The following is a 22,585-nucleotide window of genomic DNA, read 5'->3' on the forward strand; positions in this document are numbered from 1 at the left end:
TTTTTGTCTGGTTTTGTTTTGTGGTATTGATCGAAAGAGTTGCTTTTATAGTGCAAAAAAAAAAAAGGGGGGGGGACGTGTTGGGTTTGGATTACAAGTTTAAAGATTCTTGAGAATTTCTTCTTTCATGCATGAAATGAAAAAGGTTGTCTGTATCCAGAAAGAAACATGTTTGGAAGAATTTTGTGAGTTAGAGCCATCTTATTTGGAGTAGGGCAGGGCGACGGAAACGGCTGACTTCTATATCCTACGTTATTTATTTGAGGAAAAAAAAATAAAATAATCATGAAATTTAAAATTTTCGCGTAGAATTTATACATTTTTTTCATGCATTAATCAAATCTTTATTTATGGAGGTTTTCCGATATTTTCAAATACATTAATGCTTAGTTATAAATGAAATTTTCATGTTTAACAATTAAGACATTAACAATAAAAAATCTTTATTAAATTTTTTTTGTTAAAACAGGTTTTCCAATTCTTTTTTTGTTTAAATATATTGTAACAAAAAATATGAGTACTTTAGGATTTTCGTTTTATCTTCAATTAAAATTTTAAAAAACATGTCCCTTCTTTATCAACCAAAAAATACCAATTTAATTACTATTAAATTTATTATTAACTAATTTTATTTTATTCAAAAAATCCCCTAAATTTTTTAAAAAAACAATTGAAGATCTAATTAAACAACTTCAAAGACAAATACTTATAAATTTAAACACAAAAAACTCATGTGAGACGATCTTAATAATCAAATTTATGAGACATATAATCTATTTAAGTCACTCATGAAAAATATTACTTTTTACTGTAAGTATGAGTAGAATTGACTCATCTCACAAATAAAGATACATGTGATCATCTCATAAAGACTGTTCAACTCACATTCTCTTTTATNATCTCAAATATTTGTTGTTCTTGAAGTTAACTACTGGGTTGTAAAAGAAATTTGTAATTCATAAAAATGGTCGATATATACGACTTTCCAAAACTTATTGATGTGTTGTACATCAGAATTGCTTGCAAGAATTTGCTTAAGATTCCTACTAGATAAAAAAATAAAATTTGTATTTTTTTTCTTTTTTGAAAAATGAATTTGTCTTTTGCTCATTGGCTAGTTAGACTTAGGAATCAGAATATATATACATAGACTCTACAAATTTTTTATATAATATCATTGGGCAAATGGGAATATTTCTGCTTTTCATGGTGCTTCGATCTCCTAAGTACAAATTACAATGAATATGTTATTTTCAAAGGATTATATATTTATCCAACAATGGTATGACAATATGTTTTTGGAAATCTTTGACCAATTAATTAATAAATTATAAACATATCTAATATAAATAAATCTCTACAAATCTATAATGCTCGGAACATCTTTTTATGTATGTATATATAAAATAATATTAATTAACCGATTTAATTTATTAAGAATTGTTATTGGCTTCTTGGGCTCCCCCTTTGTCCCAACTTAAAAGAATAACTTATCTCGATCAAAGGTAGTCGAGTCACTTGTCTAATATATGTTAGTTATTCCACATCGGTTAGATAAAATACTTGAGAGTTATATATATTGGTTTGGATAATCTTCCTTTCTTGGATGTTTGAGCTAGCTTTTGGGGTTGAGTTAGATCCAAGTTCCAATCTGAACATGGTATCAGAGCTCAGGTTCCACCATTATGTATTAGACCACCTGTTATGCCCATAATTGAGTAATTTGTCAACTCCACGCTCCAAATATTCATTCCTGGACGTGAGTAGGGTGTGTTAGTTGTCCCAAAATTACATGGAGTTACATATATGGGCTTGGATAATCCTAGTCCTTTGAGCTAGTTTTTAAGGTTGAGTTATGTCCAAGTTCCAATCTTAACAATAGAGATAAAAATTATTTAATTATGGACTAATATAAATAGTTAAAATTATAGTTAAATTGAGTACCAACGAGTTTTTTTTTTTATTTCCTATTCTAGAGAGAGGAGAGGTCTCGATCTTGAGACTTATTACAAGGAGAAAGGTGAGCTTTACCAACGGGACAAACAGGCCAAGCTCAAGTAACAACGAGTTTTACTTGTGCTTCATTTGAAGTAATTTTCGTCATCTGCCCAACAACCAACAAGTGTCATTCGCATCTTTGTGGAAATCCACATAATGTATTATATCATATCTAAAGATTAAGATTTGCCGATGTTACATCAAGAAAAGTACAGTATAGAAAAAAAGAAAGTATAAATTTGGGGTCAATAGTTTGCAATTATGGAAAAAGGATTTGTCCCCGGAATGATTGATTCATCGAACTTGCCAAGCGTCCTGCCTTTGGTGAAAAAGGAATACACACCCATATGTAGCATGTGACATTCCATTGAATCCTAAAAATTATGTGTATTAAATGAATTAAACTACAGAAATTAATAGATTTGAAAAAGAAAATTACAAAAAAGTATATATATATAATGTGTATTAAATGAATTAAACTACAGACATTAATAGATTTGAAAAAGAAAATTACAAAANATCTGATTGAACACATTTATTGTGTAATTCGTTTTACCAAAAATTTTAGCTAGTGATAATAGTGTAGCTAATTTTTTTTAAAATCATACAGCAGTTCGAATATCATAGTTCGATCGTTCTATCAATAAAAATAATTATTGTATCCAAACAAATATGATTTTTTTATTTTTTTTGCTAATTCTTCTTGTACTTTTCTGGTGGTCCTACCATAATCGAAATTTGTAAAACATTTGGTATTGTCAATTAATTATCATATTTTTTTAACTATGTTTATCATGATCAACATATCATGAATATATTCGAATACTCTAAAAGATATTTTTTTAATGATAATTTATCGAAATGATAATTATATTTAAAAATATAGGAAAAAATTATTTTACATGGATGATATTAATTAATTCTACTTACTATTTTTTTTAAAAAAATTGGCATATTCGTATCTATACAATATATATAAACGTGTGCATCGTTCATATGGTATCGTACGTTTATATTGAATATAAGTAAAAATGATGAATTAAAAATTATTAAAATGTTATATATTTTATAAAATGAAAAATCATAAAAACACGAACAGATCTGCTTGAGTAGGCCCAAGTCCTAATTTGATCCAAGCTTGGAAGCTGGAGCCCAATTGAATGCAAATAAAATTGGCATTCTATTTAAAATCTATTATAAAAATAATTTTTTATTTACAAAACACAATCGATATTAATTTTTTCAAATAATTTAATCAATTCCCTAAACGCATAACTTTTTTTTCAAACCCTCCTTGTTATTTATTTTATTGTTATGCATTCACGTGAAATAGTAAAAATAAAAGCGAGTCAAGTAAATGTAGTTTATATGTATTTATTTTGAATTTTAATTTGGGTGATAAATTATAATATTATTCTAATCGAAATAATATCTTAGTAATTTAAGAAACTTTTATCATATCGACTCTATTAAGCCATTGATGAACTTATTACCTAAGTATATGCTTGTTTCCACTAATGGGACACCATCTATCTGGTGCTCTTTTTCTTTCAAATATCTTTTTCTCTCCGAACAAGTCATCTCTCCAATCACATCGATTGTATTAAGTTATTGATAGTTGTATAAAAACTTAGACAATCTTCACTCTGGAGCGAACTTTTAAAGTTGAGTTAAGTTTATGTTTCAACATTAATAAGACGGAATTGAGATGCTCTAAGCAAAAAAATATTGAATTTTTTTTATTTTTTTTGTTGAAACTTTTTTCTTTGTTCATATTTTGAGAGTACATTATAATTCGGAGTCTCGAACTAAGATTCACATTTTAAATTTAAAATGTGTAGCGATCATGGAATAAAAAATTGTCCTTAGAGAACTTTAACTCACTTCATTTGAACTTGTAAATTTGGCCAAATTTTAATTATGAGCCAGTCGCTTTGATGATAGAGATTACTGATCATGGTAAAAGTATTAAATGAAAGCAGTAGTCAAACACTTTCCTATTTAAGGTTAAGCTTTACGTGAATTGGACCCAATCGATAATCCATCCAATTGACTAATGGATTGAATCGAAATATCCTTCTTCGCAAGTCAACAAATTAATATGTTTTATTTTATTTAAAATGATATATTTATTTTTATTATTAATTATAAAGGATAATATATTTTTAGCATGACAAGATTATTTGATAGTATATATGAGTGAGGGATTAGATGACACATACTGTCTCATCCCTTGTTCCTTTGGCTTTTTGAGAAAAATAAAATGTCCATGAGTCCGACATTAAAAACTTAAATCTCAGTACAAGATATGCCGCTAGACACTTGAGATGTGTTCTCACGTCTTGTACAATCTTCTGGATTTTCATGAAATATCCCCATATTGCTCTCATTTAATTCTACCGAATTTAGGCTCAAATAAAAAACAACTTAAAATTGGGAAAGAACCCTAGATCTGGCCACTCGTTCGGGAAGGAGAAAGCTGAACAACAAAGAATGGGGACAAAGAAGTATCAAATTAGTGTGAGCCAAGAAGAAGATTCAATCGCTTTCCGATAACAGGGTTGATCGAGCGACATGCTTGTGAAGAAGGCATTGTCGAAATACATCCTTTTTCGTCAAAAATACTGGTGACCTACTTTCTCTGTTACGATTTGTTTTTGTTTTTTGTTAATGTTTGTGGTATATTTCTCTTGAATTCAAAGTCCATGCTCCCACTTGAAACCTTTTCTTATTTTTGTGTACCTCTTTTATGAATGTATTATTTAGATTAATACATTCAAAAAAAGGTTAAATGTATCATTTAGATTAACCTTTTGAAAATAAAGTGATATAATACTAATATAATATACCTTAAAATTAATGATCATGATATTCGACCGATAATAATTATATTTTGGATACGTATTTGAATTCTTAAGCAGATTATATGGTAAGTTTATTCATGGATATTTATATTAATTTAATCCAATCAAATACAAAAAAAAAAGTCTTTAGAAAAATAGAAATTTGAAAAACGGTGTGAAAATCATGTCTTATAGGATATCTTGCCACATTTTTTAAAATTTAGATTTAGAATATATTGCCATATTTGAATGAAATCAACATAATGGAAGAAGTAGCGTTAATTATTGACATTAATCTGAATTATTTGGGCTTCATCTGTCGAAAGCCATACCATACCATACCATACCTTAATTCTAATATTCATATATTTAAACTAGCATTTTTTTGCCTTTGATGTATTTAAGCTAATTTTTTAATGAAGCTGAACTCACTGTCGCTAATATTTTGTGCACATTAGTTAAACTCTTAGACTAATGCAATAGTACGTAAATTACGTTAGTACAGTAAATCGTACTCTACAAACTTAGAGCAACAGACTCATCCGAGAAAATGTGTTACTGTTGATAAAACGTTAACTTAATTCACTCATCAGGGGATGTCTTTAAGCTACTTTTCCATACGGGTGGGCTAGAATACAGTCATTTGAAATCATATACATACATATAAGCTCGTTCACACACCTTATGCCTGATCATTGCTCCTTTGATATTGTTCACCCAAAACTGAAAAAACAATGAATGAAATAGCAAGAAAAGCCGATAAACGAAGTCTCCTTATTAAACAACCAAGTATCAGCACACACACAATATATGTACAGCCCTAGAATCTACAACAACGAGATGTAAAAACTCATTAGTTGTTGGAACAACCTACATACATGTATGACCTCAATCATCACAGGTTCAACCCATCAGATAAACAAGAAAATAAACCGCCTCCGATCTATTATCAACTATGGTTTCATGCGAAATGACTTGTATTTAGAATTTACCATCTACATAGATCTTAGTTCATCGTCCCGAATGTTGCACCTATTATTACGTTCAAACGGCCACTAAGAGGGTAGGATCAGATCGCGAGTGATCCCACTTCATCTACTTTCCAAAGATCTTCCTCGTACTTGTACCACCTCATCAACCCTTCGTCATTTCTAGCACGTTGGCACATCACACACGAATCATTCATACACGATAAAAAAATTTTTAACTTGCTTGTCCTTTCGAGAATCGTGCTGTCAAGCTTCCGGAGGACATTTTTTGTGGCAGGAGGTGGAGGGGCATCAACAAGTAGGCAATGAGATATGTTGAGAACTTCTAGCCCTTTCAATCCATCCAAGATAATAACCAAAGCATCCTTGAAAACCATCGAGCATCGAAGGCTTAAGACTTTCAAGCTAGGTAGAAATGCAACGAGTGTTGAAGCGAAGCAAACATCAAAGGGTCCCATTATCTTCAATTCGGAAAAATTCTTACAATTTTCCGAAATTTCCTCCATTAGAACTGGAGGGTTTGATATGCTAGGCATTGTTAGTGATTCAAGATCTTTCCATATACGAATTGCATGACATATTCCAGCCTCCTTTATTCTATTCCATGCAGGCATGACCAGACGTTTGAGACGAGGGCACCTGCAATACAGCCGGTTAGTTGCATTATTCCCCTGTTTAACTAAATCGGGACACACTACAAGTTTCAGGTGTACCTTTCAGCTGCGTAAGTCAACTGATCATTGCTGATGTAGAGATTGTAGTGAAAAATTATTGTCGATACGTTTCCACGGCTTAGATTTAAGGAAATCTTCAAAACCCGAGTCAACGTCTTATCCGACCGACCATCCACGTATACATATGGCTCTAACGGTATTTTAATGAAGTTTGACTTAAGCATCGACAAATCAAGAGTCCGCCAGAGTAAAGGGTCACAAGCCGCCAATCTCCAAGTGCTACAAACTTGACCAATCCCCAAGATCAAATCAAAGATGTCCAGGGTTTGGAAAATCTTAACCAAAATATCATGATTCATTTCCTCCCATCTTCTCAAACTGGAGCACACATCGTCCATTGCACAAGCTTGTGAAAATTTCCTAGATGTCTTTTTCTCGAGCCTAAGAAAGGTACCAGAAAATTTATCCACGTGAAGACCAGACGTTGGCAAACCAATCAAGTCATTGTGTCCTGACTCAGCAATTTCTTGTTTCCAAAAAAAAAAAAATCTTTTTTCACCCATTTTAAAAATTCTTGGAAACAAGATTGTAATACTCATAAAATTATAGCCCGTTGATAAATTTAAGTTACCAGGCCACTGTATTCATGAGTCCATAAACTTCAATTATCCAAACGAAGAGCTTAACTCTTAGGAAAATATACATACATAGAATAGGATATCAACGAATGAACCTGAATTCCATTAGAAATCCACTGTTTCAAAGTCCCAATTTCACCAGTTCTGATAAAAAAAATTCTCAGGAAAGGAATGGTACTGAAAAAAATAATCTTGCTTATTTGCTTCTGCACAAATCTTCGAATTTCATGTAAAATTTTTGTAAATGTTCAGTCCCACTCCTCCACACATCAAGTCCTCCGACAATAAATTTTCTCCTCCAACATTTATTAAAGCCAGATGGAAGAATGGAATAACAAAGACACCATATGAGATCTAATTAAAGAAGCTGTAAAACCTAAAAATTGGAAATGAATGGGAGACCGGAATAAAAAGATCAGCAAATAATCACACATCAGTATCTCTCTCGAGCCACAAAGATTAGCAAATCATCGTACCGGAAATTCACAACCGACCTAGAAAACCAAAATCATCACATAGTAAAATCCAAGAAATTAAAGAAATCAAACAACAATGCTTCCATTCCAGTTTTCCTCAAGAAAAACAACCACCTTTTTCACATCAACGACAAGCTTTTCCCAAATCATAAAGGTCCCAGAATCAAGATCCAAACCCAAGCCAGAAACATGGAAAATTAACAAGAAAATACACCAAGATTAGCATGATACCTTTCGATTAAATCAGGAAAACTTCATAGCCTGATTTTTCCATTAGTGGGCTGTCTTAAAATAATTTTTAACACTGAATTTTAGGGAAAATATAGTAAGTGAGACGAAGAAAGAGACGCAAATTGTAGAAGCTCTGAATGACGTGAAAGGGTTGTTGTTCATGGGATTGAATCATTTCTCTTTTGTGTAACGCTCCCAATGGAACTAACAGCCATAGATTTCACACTAGTGCACTGATGAATTCTGTCTTTTAAAAAACTATTCATCTCACTTTGTCTTAAAATCTTTTATTTTTTTATTTTTTTATTTTTTTTATGTAAGTAGTGAAAGGGTGTTTATTAAATTAAATAGTATAGTTAATTCAAATAAGTAATACAAATACTAAGAAAAGATGTCAATTTCTTTCACAATTAACAAACTAAAAATATAACTGTGTATCAAATATATATTATTTCATTTTACCTATTAAATTATAATTAATTTTTTTAAAAAAAACTTTTCAATAATCAGGAATACGTTATTTAATTCGTTTTACCAATATTATAATGAAGATTTAACATGTTACGTTCGGACAAATTTATTCAAATGAAAACCATAAATATTACTTATCAAAGAATAGGATGTTGTTAATCTCATGAAAAATTGTAATCTCGCTTTATAAAAAATATATGTAATTTTACACACACACACATAAATATATATTTTACACAAATATCTCACAAGAATTTAATGTTTTTTATTAAATGTTAGTACGAACATAACGTGACCCCACCCCAAATAGCANTAGTACGAACATATTGCGACCCCAAATAACATAAATATATATAGATGTGTACTATATTTATGAAAAATATTCACAAGACTAAAATTCCATTATTTATCACCTGATTTTAACCCCAAATTTTTATGTATCAAAAGGCCAAGAAAAGTAAAGGACGGGCCCAGCACTCTCTGGGTTGGGTTGGCCCATATTAGCCTGATAAGAAAAATATAATTTTGAATTAATAATTTAATTGCTAAATTGGAATAATCCACTTCAAGGTTTTTAATTTATCTATGTGGAATGTTCATGATGTCCATGAAAATACCGATAACGATAAAATGACATGGAGCATCAAAAGGAAAACGCGAATATGAAAAAACTATCAATTATATTATTTTCTAATGTTCAAGTCCTAAGGATGTAAATGAACTAAAACCGTCGCGAGCTATTCGGAGCTCGGTTCGATAAAAAGCTCATTTGAATTTATTTTTAAATCATATAAAGTCAAGCTCGAGCTCGATAATTTAATCAAATCAAGCTCAAACCTAAGGATATTCGGCTCGTGAGCTTACAAACTTATTTGTTAATAGGCTCGCGAGCTGTACTTGTTCAGGTGGCTCGTAAGCTCAAGCTTGGCTCATTTGTTGAGTTGACAAATAAAAATATTAATGCCGATAAAGTTTACACTTTTATGTGTAATTTAAAATCAGTTCATATATATATTTAATCTTTTACCAATCTCGAATCAAGTTCCAACTCCAGCTCAATTTATATTTTAAGAGCTCGAAAACGAGCTAAGCTCAAGTCAGGTTTGTTAAACATAATAAAAAATCTATTAATGAATAAAACTCGAGCCTGACTTGATTAACATGTTAAACGAATTTTTAACGAGCCGAGCTCGAGCTTTTCACGAGCTTATTAATTTCAAGACAATTCGAACTCGAGTATGATGATAAAAGCTCGAATCGAGCTCGAGCCTCTATCAATCTTAAATGAACCAAATTCAAGTCCGATATTGTTTGACTTGGTTTGGATTGTCTACATCTCTAGACTTCAAGGGAACCATAATACGCGACTAAAACTTAAGTTTAATAATATTAAAATTCAAAATTTCAAAAACACAATACATATACTCGAAATTGTAATTCCCCCCAACTGTAATTGGTGATACATGTTTCCGCCTAAAAAATGATTATTTTTAGGGATAAATAATATTGAAATGTCAATTTAAATTTAAATAGAAATGTGCCGTGAAACAAGCCCTTTATTCAATCTATTATAAGCAATTAAAGCAAAGAAGACATTACATTAATAAATGTATTATTATAATAATATATGTATGATTAGAGTGTATGAAAATTCTACAAGTAAAAATTTGAGTATGAAAGCGGAGATGAAGAATAAATTCCCGTGGGGACGTGGATTGAGAAGATATTATCGCTCTATCTCATTGTCATGTCTTGATAAAAATATTGTTATTTACCTCTATAGTTGAGCCAAAAAAATATATATTACTGTATATAATTTTCATATAAAAATACTGTTGATAAATTTATATTTTTTGACATAATTTATTGAAACTTATATTCTCCGTGGATCATGTTTAATTTTAGCACCAACGAACACATCGACCCAGTAAAGATTAGTAGATATAAGTCCTCATTTTATAAATATGAATTATATATAATTTTAGTTTGCATATTTAATTATGCAAAAATTTGTGTGAGACGATCTTACGGGTCGTATTTATAAGACGGATATCTTATTTGGGTCATCCATAAAAAATTATTACTTTTTATGCTAAGAGTATTATTTTTTATTGTGAATATGAGTGGGATTGACCCGTCTCACAGATTAAGATAATTGAGACGGTCTCACATGAGACCCACTCCTTTAATTATTTTGCAAATGCTTAAATCGAAGGTCTTAAGTGTGCACATAAAGAATAAATCGAAGGTCTTAAGTGTGCACATAAAGAAAATTATTTTTATTAAAGAGTGGGTCTCATGTGAGACCGTCTCACAGATCCTAAACTGTGAGACGGGTCAACTCTACCCATATTCACTACAAAAAGTAACATTGTTACCATAAAAAGTAATAGTTTTTCATGGATGACACAAATAAGAGATCTGTCTCACAAATAATACTCATGAGACCGTCTCACACAAGTTTTTGCCTTTATTAAATTTGGATTATGATATGTATTTGCTAAACTTTTGTAATCCCACAAAAATACAGATTTAATGGCTGGTTGCTGGTCCCCCCTATCCGCCCCACCTAATATGACATGGAGTAAGTTTCTTGTGAGACGGATCAATCCTACCGACATTCATAACAAAAAGTAATACTCTTAGCAGAAAAAGTAATACTTTTTCATGGATAACAAAAATAAGATATCCGTCTCACAAAATACGATCCGTGAGACCGTCTCACACAAGTTTTTGCCTATGACATGTAGGGGTGTCAAAATGGGATCGGTCCACCATTACATAAAATAGGTGGATTGAGTTGATAATTAAACACGTTTAATTACAGTTAATTGTGTTTATTTATTTTTTTAAAATTTCAAATAATATATTAGGTTTAGATGTTGAACTTTAGTCCTTCACACAAAATTTCTCTCCCCGCCTACCTCATTTCTTTCACTCCTCCCTTGGCATAAAATTCCTTAAAAAAGCTTTTCTCCTCTCTTTTTTCCTTCGAAATCGAGCCGACGATAATACAATTAAATTTATAATTTTTTGATGTGTTGTGTTCTAGTTGCAAAAACTACTAAATATTATAATTTTGAGATTTTCGTGATTTTATCAATATAAGAATTAATGCATTTTAGAGTTAAATTTATCTTATTTGTGTATTATTTAATATATAGATTTATTGGTTTTAGTAAATATCAAAAAAGGTATTTTTTTTATTGATAAATAGTATGAGATAGATGAAGGATACCCACCTTATAAGAAATAACAGAATATATAAAAAAAATTGAATATGGTAATATTTACAATTATCGGGTGGTAAGGACCATTGTACGTTGGAATATAATATCTGTATGTCTGAGAAATGGCATTCAGCACGTTGCGTTGCACAAAGGATAAAAGTAGCCCGTGTCCACCCAGATTTTTTTGCTTGGAAAACGAGCAGAGATTGAGGTAATCTCTTTATTTGAATTTAATTTAATTCAATAAAAAGGTGAAAAGGGTCCCAATCTTTTTCGTCGTCTTTGGAAAAGCACAAAAAAACAACCCCGGCTAAAACGGAACATCGCAAGCCACCACCATAAGAAACAGCCCTTTCAGTAAAATTGGACAGGCTTTCTTCTTCTCTTCTCCGCGAATCCCTCCGTCTATCTTTATTTTCCTGCAGGTAAGCATGCACGATATACGTATGCATTATGTTATTTGTATCTATCTATATATATATCTGCATGCACGACTATGAATGAATATATGTATGTCTGTGTGTCTCTTGTCGCCATCTCTCATTCTCCAGAAGAACTCAGCGTATCCGAGTGAAGTTGGTTTGGCGTACAACTGACGAGGTAGCTTTTTTAATTGGTGTTATTAGAATTTTGTGATTAATCGGAACAAAATTTGTTATATATTTTCTATATAAGAAAATTGCATAAATTAAAATCTTAACTTTTGTTAATTTTTTTGAAAATGTAGAATATGTTGTGTATAGTAATAGTCGTCAAAGATGGATTGTTTATCAATTGCATGGGGGCGGAGGGTTTTTCGTTGTTACCTGAGCTCGAATTCATACCTCATTGGCTCAAAGATGGAAATTTTTACCATTGAATAAATGCAATTCTTTTATTTAAAGAACAATGTTTTGGTTTGAATAGTAAGTAATTCGACTCAGACTAAATACTGTATTGAATTCGAATATCTTGACTGAATAAAATAAAAGTTGCAAGGATGCAAATTTAAAATTAATTAATATATTATATCATGATTCTATATATATGTGTGTGTGTGTGTGTACTAGATCTTCCCTCTTCATCAATTACCTCTGTGCTGCACATTATTATATTATAAACACGAGTTTATTTGAATATACAAATGAACTTTTTGCTAAAATAAATAATAAAAAATTTTAGAATTAATAACGAGGGGAGAGTACAAAATAAATGCAGAGAGAAGGAAGCATTGGATGGGGATGGGTTCTTGGAAGTCTGTGAGAAATAATTCTGTTGTAATCTGCTTGCATTTATGATATTCTTTCCAAGCTCATTCTATATGAACCAGTTCAACACTAACCACTTACTCATAATTATATATGCTGCACATCTTGATTGCTTTTCTATATGAATATGAATATCAATGAAGTGTCACGTTCCTATTGAATGTGATTTAAATATATCTAATATATATGTCTTACCTCATTGGTGTTCTGAAAGAAGACAAAAACTTGTGTGAGACGATCTCACTGATCGTATTTTGTTAGACGGATCTTTTATTTGGGTCATCAATGAAAAAGTATTAATTTTTATGCCAAGAGTATTATTTTTTATTGTAAATATAAGTAGGGTTGATCCGTATGACAGATAAAAATTCATGAGACCGTCTCACAAGAGACCTACCCCTGAAAGAATTTTAAATGATTAATATTTTTAAAGATAGAGTTTGTGATTATTTTTATTATTATTTTATTCTAAGTAATTTGTAATAATTTTTTGTTGAAAAGAAAATGGATATTAACCGGAGTAGTAGAATCCTTACGTAGTCCTTGGTGTCACAGCCCTCCCAAGAACCTTTTCTGTTCACCTTTCCACCTTATTGTGTCTTTCTCCTCTTATTTAGTTCCAAAAGTACACTCATTTCTTGAATATCATTTAGCTTGTTTAAACTGCATTTTAATTTTGGGGCAGATGATTTGTTGGTTTTGGTAAAAATGGTGAAAAAGAGAGAAACAAATAAGGAAGGGGAGAAAAGGAAGAAGAAGAAAGGGAGAATGACATGCTGTGAAAAAGAAGGGATAAGAAAAGGGGCTTGGACTCCTGAAGAAGACAAGATTCTTGTTGATTTCATCACTCGGAATGGGCATGGCGCTTGGAGGAATCTCCCTAAAATTGCAGGTTTTTTTTTTTTAAAAAAAATTGTCAGCACCATTTTTATTTCTGTGTACATGCGCATTCATTTGCTGTTTTACGTGGTTAACTTCTAAATCAATCTCTGCTACAATATTTATTTCTTGGATTCTATCATTGTTCTAGTTAAGAATGCGAGCTGTGGGAGGGACTCTTGGTCCTAAGAGAAAAAATGATTAAATTTGGTTAAGTTTCCATTACTGTGAGAATATTCCTTGAAATTGTAACATCAGAAGCAAAGATAAAAAAAATACAATATATATTTGTTGGAATTAAAAATATATAATTTATTGGTGTAGTTGTAATACGATCCCATGATATTTTTGGGATTGAGAAAAAAGTTGAGTTGAAAGACTGAATGTAAAGGATTGAGGTGAAAAAGTGTTCTTTAGAAGATAATTTGAAAATAACATTAAAATGTTACTTATGTTTCCGGAAATTTGAACTTTTTTCTTTTGTTATGGTAGGAAGAATATTTGATTTTAAGTCCATAAAATACAATTAATGTTTGTTTGTCAAAATTGGGCATATTTTTCCAACTTATTCTGCACTAGCCAAGTAATGAATAGAAGGAATTCCTCTACTACCTGCATTTTTAACCATTTCATGGTTGTTTACCTGTAACTCGTGCCATGCTCACGAGTGATTGTTCTGAAGAAATAAGAACTAAGAGATCTATTGATTATTCTTTCTTCATAGAGAGGCCAGCAACACATTTCCGGATGTGAGATTCGTTCTTCTGAAATCACAAAATAGAAGAAATGAGTTATATATTGTGATCATTGCCGATCACAAGGCAACTAGGATGACTCCTTCCACTTGGCTTACCTCGTCTGTTTGACTTGGACCCCGTTAAAATTCAGTCCCGTGCACCGATAATCTCGCAGATAAACTTGCAAGTTGTCCTAAGACCATCCTCTGAATTATTATGGAGGAACTGGAGGCAGAACCAAGATTTCGTTTTTGGTGGGGTGGGGTGGGGTTTGATCAAGGAGGAGCATTCTGTTACGAATAAAATGTGATTTATAGTAACAAAATTTCAAATTAAGAGACGTTTAGCTTTTTACATACCTTGCACATTTTCAATGGATAGGACGACGATTTAGAAGGGCTCAAGCACTAGAAGTCAGCAGTTCTCTGCTTTATCATTTCCGTCGGTCACACTTCTATCAGTTGATAATCTTCAAGAATCTGAATTGATATTCATAACCAAGAAACTAATGCTAGAATCAGAGAAGCACGACGAAACAGAAAGATGCTAAGAACGGTTTTTTGCGTGTGTGACTGCTACAGGTCTCCTTCGGTGTGGGAAGAGCTGTCGGCTTCGTTGGATAAACTATCTTCGACCCAACATTAAACGCGGTCCCTTTAGTGCAGAGGAAGAGAAAAGTATCATTGACCTACATGGAACACTGGGTAACAAGTAAGGAATTGCCTCTTACACCCCCCCTTAATTCAATCTCCATGCCTATTTACCTTTGCATGATATGCTCGGGCTATCTGTAATATGATGTAATTGCATATAATTGCTGTTAGAACAAAAAGTCACCTGCTGGATGAACACCACTTGATAAAATTGACATGTACTATGACTGCATACGCGGTGCACCAATTAAAATAATGGTGCTTAAATTGTTATGCTATTTTACAAAAATTGAATTAATTACAAACTACAGTGTTGGATATAGTGATCATATTTGACAATGATGACTATGCTGAACTCCAAAGTTCAACCTGGATTTTGTTTGTTATTTCCTTATATTTCTTTGAGGAACAAGAAGCAACTACGGGGTATCGACCACTATTTAAGCTACGTTCCACGTCAAGGGTGTAGGTGAATCAATATCCTGATTTTGAATCACTATTACTTTCAGATGGGCAGCGATAGCCTCGCATTTACCAGGAAGAACAGACAATGATATCAAGAACTTCTGGAACTCACATTTGAGGAAGCGCTTTACCAGCATAGACTCCAACCAGCCAGCCAGCTCTTCTAAGTCAGTCGACACAAATCTTGAATCTCCACTGTCTTGCCAAATGGTTCAATCGGAGAGGATTCAATTCGAGGTCAAATCTTATCCATCAAGTGAAGCACAGCTTACGTCATTAGAAAATCAATCTGAAAGGGACTTCTTCCTCCGTCTGTGGAACTCTAGAGTCGCTGATTCATTTCGAAAAATCAAGGAGTGTACAAGTGAATGGATTGGCGACACCTCATCTCACAGCCAAGCTTCTCAAACATCGTCCTTAACTAAAGTTGAATCGAGCTCCATAGCCACAAACCAACTCTCCAAATCCATGGCCAACCAAAATGTGGAACATTTGAGCTGCAGAAAGGAAGCAGACGTTTTTGCAGCTTGTTCTGATTTGACAAAACCATACGAGATCGATGAATCAGCAGATGTAATGTTTCAGTTTTTACTAGATTTTCCAGCTGGTGGCGATGATATGGGATTCCTTCAAGAATCCTTTAATAATATCTCTGCTTCTATCCAAGATCAGATGCAGTAACTTCCCTTGGTGCCATCAATGTGATAGTTTTCACCATAATGTCCAGTTGGTATAGCACTGTTTTACGTTTGGTGAACCTTTCTAGCTGAATCTAAAACAGAAGTACTAATTTGAAAAGAAACTTTTTCCATCATGATCTGAATTTTAGTTTACTGTAGTAATCTATTCTGCGTAGCATGTTAATTATAGGTTAGTTCATGTTTGTTTAATGTTTCCGTAAGGTAAAACTTGTAGACTATAGTTGATAATGCCATTAAGGGATGAGCATTCCAGCTTATGACTAAACTCGAACAAGAATAATAATAAAAAAAAACAATCAAAATAATTTAACCAACACTAAACGAAACAGATAAAAGAAATCATCTCCCCCAATTTGGTCATCGGTCTGTTAGGTTTTGAACACCACAATCAAAATCGAACTGAAATTATTGACTTTTTTCAGGGAAAGAAAAAAAAAATCACTGATTTACCAGGATTAACCACCATTGTTGCCAATAAGTCAAGAACTTACAGTCCAAACATTCCACTTGAGAATTTATTTATCGTAGCATAAATATCAAGTGTAGGATAAAGCACTTATCACTGCAACTGATGGTCAGGCAAAAAACTTTGAGCTTCATACCATATTCAAATGCTACCATGTTGGCCAGCAAGAACAGACATCAAAACAAAGGCCAGCGATCATGCATAACCTCCCAAATCAAAGCACACGATAGATTTTCCTATCGGCATCCAAAATTCAAGAAATAAAATACTATACATCATACAAACTTGCCCTTTCAAACGAAAAAGTAATCACTTCTCTTAATTAACCTGTATCAAATAATACATCACTATGCACACATAATAATGAAGTTATTGGCCACAATCAATGAATTCTACATCAAATTACCACACAATCAATACATCTGAACAATAAACAGATATTCAAATACAACATGTACACATAAATCTGCAGTTTGACATTTGGACAAGATAATTTCACTTTTAGAAACATCCAAGTAACTTCTTTGGTCCAGTTCCAGTAGCACGGTATTTTGCAGCCGTCTCTTCTGCCTTGAGAAGATCTTCCCCGCGTTTGGCTTCAGCAGTCGCTCGTTTTTCTTCTGCTGTCTTATGGACTAGTGCAACCTTGTTCTTCATTTTCTCTATGTACTCTGCCTTCTTTTTCTCCAGTTGTTCCTATAAACCATTCATATATTGGGTCACAACCAAAATCTGCATCATACTTGAATGCCAATGACTATATCATTTTGTTTTTGTTTGATTGTTTTTTTTTTTAAATTTTCGTGTGCTGAAACAAAGATGGAAAACTATGGCGTGATACAATTTTATTTTATTTTATTTTTGAAATTTTTTGTCTTCAATGAGGGTGACCAGCGCATGCCTGCCAGTTAAATGGGTCTGTCTCTAAGTACACAAAAATCTCACCTTATATTATATGCACGCACACATGTGAAGGCCAAAGTTGAGCACCAATCCAAATTGAAAAGCAAAAACAATTTGATAACAAAAAACTAATGGTTTCAAAAATAGTCAGGTGTCTCTAATCTCTATGTATGAAATTGACAGACTTTATACTCTTACTTAAGGATGCAACCAAGACTCGAGTAGCTGGAGTACTATCTCAAGCCATGCTCGAGCTTAAATTCAAGCATTCCATGAGTAATCAAGCTCGACAATTTTTTTTATTTTTTTTTATTTTTTATGTTTTAAATATATTGATTAGATGAATATCTTATCTTATCTTCATCAAAATTCACATACTGCAGTATTCAATATTTTAAAAAATTGAGAGTTTCTTGTAAAAAGAGATTTAATGCTTGATCTAAAGCTCAAATAACTCAAAAATTATGCAAATTGAGCTCGAAATCAGAAAGCGTCACTCGAGTAAGCTCAGGTTCAAGTACTATTTTTTTGGTGAGACGAGCTCGAGAGTAGGGTGCTACTTGAGCTCAACTCAGTTGATCACACCCTTAATATTCTATTGGGAACTCCACATGTATAATTCTGAAACTAAACCCGAGCTGCACTTAACAAAAAGGAAATTTGAAGGTAGTTTTGGAAATCATCTCCTGAACTTTCCTTTGAACCTCTAAATACATAATACTCCTGGAAATAACCCAACATCAACTTGGAAAAAAAGGATGTGAATCATAACTTTGGATATCAAACGTGCCAGGCACATTTATTTCAATTTAGTAAGGCGAAAAAATCCATACAAACTAAATTTGAGACTCCCAATGTAGATTAAAACTAAAAGAATACAAATGAATGATTTCGAAAATAATCAATATGCAAAATTTAAGAATAAAAACTATGATTAATTTTTAATTTAGCAGGAAGTATTTTTCCTGACAAATTTATATTTAAAAGTTTCTCTTTTTAAAAATTATTAAAATACAAATTAGTAAATAATTATTTTAGCAATATTTCTATTATGTTCTTCACATACACATCAAATGCGTTTTATTTAGTACTAGCTATTAAAGGGGCGAAATCAAACTAAAGTGCTTGAGTGCCCTGGAGCCTAAGTGCAACGCAAAGCAAGCACTTTAATGAATTCAAATACAAAGAGAAACTTGTCAAAAAAAAAAAAAAAACCTGTGCTTTACAAATTATTTAGCTGCAAGCCTCTAGGCAAATATGCATTACAATAGCAGTGCATTTCATTTCAAGTAAAACCCGCATTAAAGGCATGCTCACCAGAAGTTTTTATCAACTGGGGCATGCACAAGTATATCAAGCATATGAGGAATATATACTAAATGAAAGAAAGTATATATATTTTTAAAATTTGGTAATACTAACATGCATTTTGAAATCCATGGTACATACATATTTTTAGCAACAGAACGTAACAATACGCGATTGATTGATTTCTAGAACTTGCAAAACAACTTCCTCTACCTGCTTGAAACCAAAAAAGGAAGGGAGTTGGGGGATGGGGGTAGCATCAAAAAGAAGAAAATATACACTAAGAATCTAAGATGTATAGCTTGTTACCTCGGTCTTCTTAAGCTCAGCCTCTAGACTAGCTTTCTTGCAGTTCTCCCACGCCGCGATAGCGGATACCTTCTTCTGAGCTCTGTCAATAATTCAGTAGCAACGAGCCACAAGTTGATAAATGCTCCTTTTTCCACACTTTCGTAGGAAAACTCAGACAAATATCGACGAATTCTAATAAAAAAAGAACACAACTTTTTCTCGACGCAACTTACTTGTTTTCAGCTTTCGACTTTTCACTTTCCTCCCATGCTTTGACTAAGGACAGCCTCTTTTCAGTTGCTACCCGTTCAAGTACAGCATCTGAAGTAGTGAGATATGATGGAAAATTTTATAACTCTCTCGACTCATTCACTATAAACATAAGAAGTAGTATTCTAAATAGTCTTGATTACCTCTGCTGATGGATCCCTCGGCTTCTTTCCTCTCAGTAGATTCTGGTTCTTTAGCATAGAACAAAAAGAAAATCGTGGTTAGGAAAAGTTTGGCTTAAGCAATGGCTAATCACCGTGTCCCTAAGCAAGATAGGTCAAGATTTGAGATTTACCAAATAATTTTACAGAACATGAAAAAAATCCAAAAGGGATGCTATTTTTTATTTTTTTAAAACAAAAAAAAAGGATTCTTTTCAACGTAAAGAACATGTACAAATTCCAAATTCGAACTCGAGAAACGATTTTATCAAAGCAACAAAGAACACTTTTTTCCTTTCCATTCAAAGCCAATAAAACATCTCAAACATCAACACATACATACACATATTACAACACCTAGACACGCAGAGAAGAAAGGGTGTCTTTATTTACTTTCAACAACAGCAAGAGCCTTGGACTCATCAGGTTTCTTCTCTTCAGCAAGTGGAATCTCAGATTTCTCTTCCACCACATCTTTCGGATCCTCCACGTGCTCCACCACCGCCGGCGGCGGCGGAGGAGGGTCGGAACAGGTATCGGGTTCTACATTCTTGGTTCCTTCCACACCCATTACTTCAGAAAATTGGATATATTAGCTCAATTTCAGCAGGAAAACACAGAGAATTCAACAAGAGAGAACGATACGAACTATGGAAGATTAAATAGATCGTAACTGTTGGTTGGAGGAAGGTAAGTGTCGCTTGGAATTGAACCCAGAAGGGAACTGTATGAGTATGATTGATACATAATTTTTGGACTATTTTGAGTGAGTTGGCTGCTGCCCACAGAGTTGTGTGTAGTTGGCTAACTATGGAAGTAATATTATATATCATACTCTAATAATTTATAAGGTTTTATATAAATAATATTTTTGAAATTAAATTTATATATGAATTTTTCATTGAACAAATTAAAAAAAATTATATGTGATTTTTTTTTCTAAATAAATTGATAATTATCTCGAATGCTTTGGTTTGAAAATAATTTTGTGACTTGGAGATATGATTATAGTTTGTTCTACGTAGATTTTCTATTATAATATGTTTAGCTAAAGAGCCAACCATTTTTATTAATATGAAAGTAGAGTTGTTCTTATATATAGTAAGTTCCGTCAAAAAATTCATGGTAAAAGGAAATAAACGTGGATTAGTATTATATTTAATAATATTCTATTTTTAATATCATTAATTTATTTATTTTTAAAAAATAATAATATTCATTGTTATTTCTCATATATTTATTTAAATGTATTGATTTTGAAAAAGTAATACACAAAAATTGTTAATATATTTATATATGTAATTAAAGCAATAGTTTATATTAAAAGATAATAGTATAAATATTTATTATTTCACTAAAGATAAATTTATTCGAGAAACTTAAATTTACAACTACACATACAATAATCAATAACTATACAAGTATTTACAATTCTTTTTGTTACTCATTAAATTACTAAATAAATATTATAAATAAAAATTAAAATAATTATTTGAAAATAAATAAACTATCTTAAAATTCGCTACAATATATTTTTGAAAAAATAATAATAACTTTATAATAATGTGTTATAATATTTTAAAAAATGTTATAAATCAATAGTTTAATTAAATTGTTTGTCAACATATTTACGAAAAATTACTCAAGATAAATTAATAAATTTAACTAAATTAATTTGAGTAAGTCTCATTTGAAACCCTCTCACATGTCTATATTCATGAGACGAATCAACTCGATCCATATCTTGAGTGAAAAATAATAATTTTGACATAAAATAATATTTTTTAATATTCAAATCTTGTATAAGATTTGTCTCACATATTGACTCACGGGAGCGCTTTATTAGAGTCTTTGTGATTTATTTTTAATATTTTCTTATATTTAATGAAAGAAAATTGTATAAAAGACATTGTACATTTATATCAATATTTTTAAAAATCATTCCAAAACATATTAAACATTTTAGAGTAAAAAAAATAAATATGAAATATATTTTAAAAAAAGTGGAGTGTAAATAATATTACCTTAAATATTTGCATTGATATCATCATTTCATTTAATTCCGATTACTGTTTTGAGTTTTGTGTTACTTTTATATATTTAGTTCTTCAAATACTCTAAAATAATAAATACACTATAACATTTTTATATAATATTACACTTTTCAAATTTTTCGTGAATTTTGTTTATATTGATTGTCCGTACATTATTATTATTATTTAATTAGAATTCGGTGTAAATATTTTTAAAAAAGTTCAAAAAATATTTACTTATTTTTTGAAAAAAGATAATTTATTCTTTAAATTTTTTGATAAAGAAATAATATATGATTTTTAAAATATATATTTTTTAACACATCAATATATCGAATACAATGATAAATAATTCAATTTAATAACAAGATTGTTATCTTTATTTGAATACGATCTCAAATGATATTAAAAAATTATATAATAACTAAATATATGTATTATATCAATAATTTTAATTATTTATTTAAACAAAACATAATTACTAATTTTAATATTCCGTACATCTGAGTGAAACTCTAGTAAAAATAATAATAGAGTTGATATTTTTTAAAAAATAAAATAAAATTACTGAAAAATTTGTAATTCATCTGACATCAAAGTTTTATCTTTATAACTCTTAGTTCGAAATTCTTCGGTAACAAACTTTCTCAACTCAAATATATATATTTAAAATTCCTGAAAATATAATCACCAAGAAAATTAAAGCACCTTTACACTAGAAACACCAAGTACAAGAAAACTAAATATATGACTGAGATTTATTAAAAATTTGATTACGTCAGAATTATTCTTCTGATTGCAATGGGCATAATAATAATATCTAAACGTCTGTGCACATATATATGTATAAATAAATAAATCCAAGAAAAAGAATTGATAGAGATATAAAGACGCAAATTGTAGACCATGCTAATAAAGGGA

The 22,585-nt window shown here is 31.2% G+C and overlaps 3 protein-coding genes across 9 annotated transcripts; 1 reads left to right on the top strand and 2 right to left on the bottom strand.

The window, feature by feature from the left end:
* Nucleotides 1-5,593: 5,593 nt before the first annotated feature.
* Nucleotides 5,594-8,101, bottom strand: LOC140990623 (F-box/LRR-repeat protein At3g48880-like). 4 transcript variants are annotated; one of them, XM_073460403.1, is made up of 4 exons: nucleotides 7,850-8,101; nucleotides 7,238-7,286; nucleotides 6,544-6,945; nucleotides 5,594-6,469 (listed from the first exon to the last, which is right to left on the bottom strand). In XM_073460403.1, the coding sequence occupies exons 2-4, from the start codon at nucleotides 7,246-7,248 to the stop codon at nucleotides 5,911-5,913; spliced, it is 972 nt and encodes a 323-aa protein (XP_073316504.1). In that variant the 5' UTR covers nucleotides 7,249-7,286; nucleotides 7,850-8,101; the 3' UTR covers nucleotides 5,594-5,910. The 4 variants fall into 4 exon arrangements, with proteins under 4 accessions (XP_073316504.1, XP_073316507.1, XP_073316505.1 ...); XM_073460406.1 differs by lacking the exon at nucleotides 7,238-7,286 and having other exon boundaries at nucleotides 6,544-6,932; XM_073460404.1 differs by lacking the exon at nucleotides 7,238-7,286.
* Nucleotides 8,102-11,913: 3,812 nt separating this feature from the next.
* Nucleotides 11,914-17,302, top strand: LOC140990170 (transcription factor MYB17-like). Of its 2 annotated transcripts, none has more exons than XM_073459746.1 (4): nucleotides 11,914-11,975; nucleotides 13,483-13,689; nucleotides 14,995-15,124; nucleotides 15,576-17,302. In XM_073459746.1, exons 2-4 carry the CDS (start codon nucleotides 13,506-13,508, stop codon nucleotides 16,210-16,212), a joined length of 951 nt encoding a protein of 316 aa, XP_073315847.1. In that variant the 5' UTR covers nucleotides 11,914-11,975; nucleotides 13,483-13,505; the 3' UTR covers nucleotides 16,213-17,302. The 2 variants fall into 2 exon arrangements, with proteins under 2 accessions (XP_073315847.1, XP_073315846.1); XM_073459745.1 differs by lacking the exon at nucleotides 11,914-11,975 and adding an exon at nucleotides 12,015-12,150.
* On the bottom strand, nucleotides 16,990-20,434 carry LOC140990171 (remorin-like). Of its 3 annotated transcripts, none has more exons than XM_073459748.1 (6): nucleotides 20,306-20,434; nucleotides 20,025-20,204; nucleotides 19,614-19,661; nucleotides 19,434-19,521; nucleotides 19,219-19,300; nucleotides 16,990-17,394 (listed from the first exon to the last, which is right to left on the bottom strand). In XM_073459748.1, exons 1-6 carry the CDS (start codon nucleotides 20,376-20,378, stop codon nucleotides 17,200-17,202), a joined length of 666 nt encoding a protein of 221 aa, XP_073315849.1. In that variant the 5' UTR covers nucleotides 20,379-20,434; the 3' UTR covers nucleotides 16,990-17,199. The 3 variants fall into 3 exon arrangements, with proteins under 3 accessions (XP_073315849.1, XP_073315851.1, XP_073315850.1); XM_073459750.1 differs by having other exon boundaries at nucleotides 20,281-20,416; XM_073459749.1 differs by having other exon boundaries at nucleotides 20,025-20,381.
* Between the last annotated feature and the right edge of the window lie 2,151 nt (nucleotides 20,435-22,585).

This window comes from Primulina huaijiensis, chromosome 12 (assembly GCF_012295235.1).
Source record: "Primulina huaijiensis isolate GDHJ02 chromosome 12, ASM1229523v2, whole genome shotgun sequence".
NCBI classification, from domain to species: Eukaryota; Viridiplantae; Streptophyta; class Magnoliopsida; order Lamiales; family Gesneriaceae; genus Primulina; species Primulina huaijiensis.